The sequence below is a fragment of the Myotis davidii genome, unplaced genomic scaffold, assembly GCF_000327345.1.
Source record: "Myotis davidii unplaced genomic scaffold, ASM32734v1 scaffold327, whole genome shotgun sequence".
In the NCBI taxonomy this organism is placed as follows: domain Eukaryota; kingdom Metazoa; phylum Chordata; class Mammalia; order Chiroptera; family Vespertilionidae; genus Myotis; species Myotis davidii.
This window is the reverse complement of record NW_006298628.1, coordinates 5,170,186-5,177,651: the sequence shown is the minus strand read 5'-3', so window position 1 is coordinate 5,177,651 and position 7,466 is coordinate 5,170,186. Positions and strand designations below refer to the sequence as shown.

The 7,466-nt window shown below is 54.2% G+C and overlaps 1 protein-coding gene across 1 annotated transcript in view; it reads right to left on the bottom strand.

Annotated features, from left to right (window-relative positions):
* Nucleotides 1-3,903: 3,903 nt before the first annotated feature.
* Nucleotides 3,904-7,466, bottom strand: part of IGFBP4 (insulin like growth factor binding protein 4) — a 10,530-nt gene continuing 6,967 nt past the window's right edge. Inside the window, exons 3-4 of the mRNA XM_006774436.2 lie at nt 6,739-6,873; nt 3,904-5,138 (exon numbers count right to left, since the gene is read on the bottom strand). Of these exons, the coding sequence (XP_006774499.2) occupies nt 5,004-5,138; nt 6,739-6,873 (270 nt within the window). The 3' untranslated portion in view covers nt 3,904-5,003. The remainder of the gene's footprint in view (nt 5,139-6,738; nt 6,874-7,466) is intronic.

The following is a 7,466-nucleotide window of genomic DNA, read 5'->3' as shown; positions in this document are numbered from 1 at the left end:
AATAAAACCCCTGCCTGGCCAGTGCTGCTCAGTGGTAGATCATCGACCTGTGAACTGGGAGGTCACGGCTCGATTTCTGGTCAGGGTGCATGCTAAGGTTGCAGGGGCTCAATCCCGTGTGGGGCATGCAGGAGGCAGCCAATCAGTGATTCTCTCTCATCATTGATGTTTCTATCTCTCTCTCCCTCTCCCTTTCTCTCTGAAGTCAATAAAAATATTTTTTTAAAAATAAAAGTGGGTTGTTCAGTGAATCTGTGATTACCCAACCCCCATTCTTATCCTAAACAAACCTCGAGACTTCCCCTTGGTCTTGGTGGTCTTTACAAAGAACGTTCTGACCCCAATTTCAGAATTTAGAGCTGGCAAGGGGGCCAGAACAGCCGCCCCTCCCCACCCCCTCACTCCCCCCATCAGCCGTGGAAGCAGCTGATCTCCGTTTCTGCCTGAGGGGACTTCACTGCCGCCTCTGCTGAAAGCAATTTGTCATGCCCTGAATTAAGTGGTTCCAAAACGGGTTTGATTTCAGTTTAATGGCTCTGTTTTTATGTGTAATTAAATACCATTGCATGGCGAAAATATGTTGTTTGCACTTCAGAGAGTGTGTGTAAGGGCCTGGGAAGCCAGCCCCACCGGGTTTCTACTCACTCCCAGGCCCCACCAGCCCCTCCCCTAGCCTGGCTGGAATTGTCTAGGTTGTGGGGAAGGGGATTAGAGATGTGGGGAAGACAGGGGGGCAGTGAGGACAGAGGCAGTCCTAGTGGTGCCTGCTGGCTCAGTAGAGCATGTTTCTAATTATCTATAGCACACACACACCCCTGCTCCCTGACCCCAACCCTCCCCAACCCCTGGGGCCTCAGACATAGAAGGGATAGGTCACTCTGACAGTGAAGATCTAATTAGACCCTTGGCTGGCTGGAGTGGTGTCTGCTCCCCAAGGGTGTGCCCAAAAGTGCCCCATTGTCTCTCCTCTACTTACTGTTTCCATTAACTCCCCCTCCCCCCCACCCTTTCCCCTGACTCACAGGCAGGGCCCCTCGCCTCCCCTCTTCCCTGGGACCACCCAACATTCCAGCCGCCAGCCTACCTCCCAGCTCCATCCAACCACATCATCTTGACTTTCTTTAGGTCAGAGGTGACATTGACATAGGGGTCTAGAATGCAGGGGGCGTTTCTCTGGCTGGGAATGTTCCAGGGTCATTTACCACACAGCCATATCTCCGCCTAACCCCCCACCCCCGTCTCCCCCACTCCCTCAGGACGGGGCGGGGGCAAGCAGGCGCCCCAAGTCCTGCGTGCTTCAGAACATTCCTGGAGCAGCTTGGGGGAATCTGGCCCCGAGCGGAGAGGCTGGTCGGAGCAGCCTTTTCCTGGAAGGAGTTGGATCCTTGGCAGTGGCTGGGACCCTGGGGCCCCGATAGGAGGAGGGGCCGGAGGCTTGGCCAGCACTCCAGCGATTTCCCCACCTGAATCCAATGCCAGAGTCAGTCCAAGGCTCCATTTTTTTCTTCCTGCTCCCACCCAGCCTTCTTGCCAATGGAAAACCCAGCCCCCCACCTCCAGCCCACATCAGGGCTGGATCACAGCTAATGAGCTAGGAAATGGAAAGCAAATGCCTGATGTGGCTCGGCACCTACCTATGGCCTAATCCTGGCAAGATAGTCCCCATCCTCCTGCTCCAAGCCACAGGGGGGTGGCTGGGAGGGACATTTTTTGTGGGGGAGAGGGAGCAGGACAGAGGGCTGAGGGCTGTGGTTTTTAGTTTATCCAGGTATGGTGGCCCCACCAGGACATAATAGTTTGGTCCTTGCCATCTCCTCCTTTCTACCTCTGCCAGAGATACTGATGCCCTTGTGGCAACTGGAGTGACCATTTCAAGGGTTTCTGGAATCTAGGGTGGGAGGGCCTGGTGCAAACCAGGCCGGCAAGTCCTCTCCGGAGCCCGCTTCTCCCACGGTGACACTGCCCAACCCATTCACTTTGCCCAGGGGAGTGTCCCCGTGGACACTGAGCTGCCCTTATTTCCTCCTTTTTTGACACCTAGGACCTGGGTCTTGGATCATGGGGGCGAGCGCCAGGGGTTGGGGTGGGGGTGTTTCTGTGAGGTGTGGAACCCCCCCCCCCAAGTGCACATTTTCTAGTCTCTGATGCTAGATAGCTCCCGCCCAAACCCTGCAGGGGACATCTAATGAGTGAGGGTCATTCTTTCACAGCCAGGAGGGAAGTACATACCTGAATTTCTTATTCCCTCGCTCCTCACCTCACACACATTCATTCAGATTCATAGAGCAGCCCACGTATGGACACACCACACAAATGCACTCATCCATACACACCCAGACCAGGTATATGTGCCCTGTAAAAGCCCACACTCTCACATTTCAGCTATCACTTTGCTATATTCACACACGTGTGCACGCACACGCGCACACACACGCCATCAATATACATGTATCACAGAGGCACACCCCAGGCCATGTATGCAGCTACTTCCCAAGCAGACCCTGCTCTTTCCGGAGGGCCGTGAAAGGAAAAGGACCCCTTACCACCCATGGCCAAGGGTGCGAGGCAGGAGCATTTAAAGAGATACTTCAGGGAACAAAAGAGAAACTTTTCCTGCGTTTGGTTTAGGGACCTAGAACTTGATTGGCAGCCTACACCCACCTTCTACCCCAACATGCCTTGGCCTTGGCCCCACAAGTAGGGGCCTCTCTGAAAAGTGGTCAGGGGCGGAGAGAGCAACCCTCAGCGCCTGTCACTTTATTATCTCCTGCTGCCAGGGGCCCATGGTGCCTCAGGGAGACTAGAAGGCTGAGCTAGAGAGATGAGGGGGGACTGCAGCCCCAGACTCAAAAATGCAGACAGCACAGGTGCCAGCACATCAGAGGCCTGGCAGCACCTCTGGAACTGGGGAGGGCCTAGGAATCCAGGAGCTGGCCAGACAGGAGGGTGCGCCCCCAGAGGCCAGATCAGACAGGAGGGCGCTCCCCCAGAGTGCAGCAGCTTGGTGCACAGGGTCCCGGGCTACCTGTGAACTCCCAGAAAGGGACCTCCACCCAAGAAATCAGTGCCTGGCCCTGGCTGGTTTGGCTCAGTGGATAGAGTGTGGGCCTGCGGACTGAAGGGTCCTGGATTCGATTCTGGCCAGGAGTACATGCCTGGGTTGCGGGCTCGATCCCCAGTGTGGGGCGTGCAGGAGGCAGCCCATCTATGATTCTCTCATCGTTGATGTTTCTCTCTCTCTCTCCCTTCCTCTCTGGAATCAATAAAATATATTTTTTAAAAAAAGAAATCAGTGCCTGGCACAGAGGTCCGGAAGGGGAGGGACATTAGGAAATGACCAGGAATCCAATCGTACCACGTGGGCACACATTTGGGGGCTGCCACCGAAAGCCCACAGCCTGGTGTGCCCAGGACAGCAAGATCAAAGATGCCCCCACTCTTGACCCCTCGACCCATCAGAATCAAATCTCAGCACAACCCCAACCCCCTAATCAGGAATCCAGGCAAGCAGAGCTGTGGAATGTGATGGAAAGTTTACCCCTTTCCCAAGCTTCAGGTCAGCGCCTCCCCCGCCCCCAAATTAATAAATCAAATCCAGATGCATACCCAACCGGCCTGATGCCCTAGGAAATGCCCCAGTTTCACACACCAGCTGATCCCAGGAATAGCTCTGGCCCAGCAGGGCTGTCCGGCTCCCTCCCTCTGTTTGGAAGTCAGTATTTCCCCACCAGGAGTCTGAACACAGAGCACAGATTTGAGGGGCAGGGAGGCCCCTCGGGAAGAGGCTGCAGGGAGAGGATGGTGAATTGGCTGAGTCTTCGAGTCCTTCTACCATGTAGGATAGTCCTCCCATCCCTGGTACACCCCTGTCTCTAATTTAAATAAATAAGCAAAACACAATTGTATTGTTTTTTGTTTTGTTTTGTTAAAAAAAAAAAAAAAAGAAAGACATCATGGCCAACTGGTAGGTCCCTAAGTCTCCTTCCACCCAGCAAGCCAGAAAATGCCCAGGGGGCAGGGTATGGGGTGGGAGCTGTAGGGAAGGAGGGGTGGAGCAGGAGGCAGAGGCCAAACTGTGAGCCAGATGGAGTCATTCTGGTGATTTCACGGCTCTGACTACAAATGAAAGGAAACAGGACCCCAGGCAAGTCCCTCACTCCCCGCAATCCCATTATGCTGGTCCTTTTCTCCATCAGACACACACATTCCAATTACACATTCTTTCCTCCCACCCTGACTGCGCAGACAGGGGCCCCACCACCCCACCCCTCTGTCTTGCAGGCCTTCCTAGGACCCTCTTACCTACTCCACAACAGGGATCTGCTGCCAGGCAATCAAGCAGATGGCATTACCCCCAACCCCCAAGTAGGCTTGTCTCTGCAGGTCCTTGCCCTGGGAGGGCCTGGGGACGAAGAGAAGGGGAGCCTGGCAGCCCTTAGCTTTGGGTCTGGTCTCCTGACCATTGAGCCATCTGCTACCCTACACCTTCCCTGTGGCCTCTGCTCTACCACCAGATTGAGGGAGGAACAATGGTCAAGGTACATGTCTACTTCCCTCCTCAGATTATGGGCATGGAACTTCTCTTCTCCCACAGACTTGTAGGAGGGGGGCCCAATGTCCAAAGCAGAGGAAGTCAGAAGAAGGGTGCCCCCACCCCGGGCTGAGAACTAGAGCTGGCATGTAATATGTAGCCAGTAAATGTGTTTAGATGGCTGAATGAATAAAAGAATGAATGAATCCAGGGTCAATTTGGAAACACACCAGGGCTCCCCATTGCCACTCTGACCTCTTAGGCTGTCTAAGCCCAAAGAGGACACCCCTAGGCTCCGGCTCACCCCAAGGGTACATCCATGCTCATCAACACACACACACCACACACATGCTGAGGAAAACTTCTGGGCCAGAGACAGAGCCAGGACTCAGATCCAGGCTCCAGGTCAGCTCTGCAGCCTCCAAGGGAAGGGGGAGCAGGGGGCGGGGAGCCCCCTGCCTGCTGGTAGAGCTCACTCGTGGAAGCTGTCAGCCAACTGGTGGCAGTCCAGCTCCTCCTTCGGCTCCAGGCCCCCCGGAAGCTTCACGCCTGTCTTCCGGTCCACACACCAGCACTTGCCACGCTGCCCATCCAGGGCCGGGTGGCACTGTCAAGACAAGGGCATGAGAGGTCAGTCAGCTGGGCCCCAATCCCAGCCTGGTCCCCAAATCAGACAACTGCTCCAAGATGACCCCTGAGGCCAGACGCTCTCTCATGAGCACAAATCTTCTGAGCTCGCTGGAGTAGAGAGAGAACTTGGCCAAGAAGGAGAGGTCCAGAGAGTTTTCAAAGGCAGGGCCCTGAGGAAGTTCTATGGCCTTCCTAGCGGGGAGACTGGATCCATAGGATTTAGAGGTGAAGCTGGATTTGAAAGACTAAGGTACAGGTTGGAGATGTTTTGAGTGTGTTCCCATTAGGTTGGGACTTTTAAGAATGGGATTAAAGCCCGGCTGGTGTGGATCAGTGGTTGAGCATTAACCTATGAACCCGGAGTTCATGGGGTTCGATTCTCGGTCAGGGCACATGCCCAGGTTGTGGGCTCCATCCCTAGTGGGGGTGTGCGGAAGGCATCCAATCAATGATTCTCTCTCATCATTGATGTTTCTATCTCTCTCTCCTCTCCTTCCTTTCTGAAATCAATAAAAATATGTATTTTTTAAAAAGAATAGGAATATGGGTAATAGCGGGATCCAAATTGAAGTTAAGGTAGCATTAGGATATGAATTGCAGTTGAATTGGGAATTAGAACTAAAACTTGAGTTGGGTGAGTCTCAGAGCCCAGGTCAGAAGTAGGAGGATGGGGGCCATCTTGCCAGGATCTAGGCCATAGCTTAGGCCTCTGCTGGCTGCATGACAGCCCACTTTGAGGATTTATCATAGAGCGTGAAGTGTGAGGATGTGTGTGTCTATGCCCACAAGGGGCTGGAGAAGGAGATCCAGGCCAGGGCTCCCCAGGGAACACCCAACACGAGGCACCCCAGTGCTCTGTTAAGATATGCCACCCTTCCATGTGAGCCCAACCCTGACAGGCCAGCGATGGGGCTGGAGCAGGCCAGCCTTCTTAAACATCCCAGCTTCCTGGTGGCTTGTCAGAGGAACCCATGTTCCAAGGGTATGAGGGGCACAGAGGTTTCTACATTCATGTCTTCTCTTCTGCCTACCTCCTTCCTCTGCTTCCACCTGAAGCCCCTAACTTCCAGCTGTCAGATTTGGCATCATCTCCATCCTGGCGGTACCCCAAGTGGTTTGGCTACTCAACTTGGGGTAAGGGTCAGGCTGTTTCCTCCTTTCCTAACCCCTCATGACTTAGTCCCTCTATTTCCAGGGGAGACAGACATTCGAGGACGAAGGAGAACTACTCATAGGAAGGGAGTAGGGCGAGTGAGAAAGTGATGGGAGGCAGAGGTTGGCAAGAACACCAGGTGAACGTCTCAGATTGTGAATCAAGAGATGAAAATAGTCCTGGATGGGGGAGCAGGATAGTTAGTCTGCCATTAAGTTGTTCTGTGACTTTGGGCCTCAGTCTCCTCATCCCAAAATGAGTGATGTGGGCAAATGAGCTGGGGTCCTAGAGCTGTGGGGGAAGGTTTGGGGAGGATCCTAGGGTTTGGGGAGCCTCCCCTTCCTGAGACATTTATCATGCATGACCCTGTCTAATGCCCCTGGAGCTGAGGCCAGGGCCCAGCAGGAGAGAGACGGTGACCCACCTGCTTGGGGTGGAAGTTGCCGTTGCGGTCGCAGTTGGGGATGGGGATGATGTAGAGGTCCTCATGGGTGCGGCTCTGGGAGGCGGCCAGCCGCTCCAGGGCCCGGTGCAGCTCACTCTGGCAGGCGCCCTGGGGCTGGAGGAGAGAGAGAGGATGAAACTGCTCAGCAGAAGAGAAGAGGGGCAGGAGAACCAGGAATGGGGGTCATCTCAGGACTAAAGGCCTTGAAAGGAGGGTCAAAGCCCAGAGGTCAGGGTCAGGGCCCAGGGAGGTGAAGGGCATGGCTTGGGTTCTGGAGACATTGGTGGCAAGAGCAGAGGGACATTGAAGACAGGATCTTGGGCCAAAGAGCTTCGACAAAGGAGAGGTGTGAAGTGAAGGAACCCCATGGGGAAGGGGCTGTAGAAACCTATGGAGGAGGCCTGGAAGGGGGTGATTTCTCAGCAGGAGGGATAAATGAAATCATGCCATCAACAACTTGTAAGATCCAGGAACGGAGCCATCAAAACCATCCGTCAGACAGGACATTTGCCAGACTCCGGAACAGGGTCCCAAGGCCCCCTGCTCTGGCCAGCATTAACCCTTTAGAGATTGAGAAGGTCTCGGGTGGGGAATCCAAGAGAAGGGCCAAGAAATATCAGGAAGCTTGGGGCAACCATGAGTTACCAACCAGGATAGAAGTATTTCAGTATTTAAAAACCACTTCAGCTGTACCAATATAGAGAACT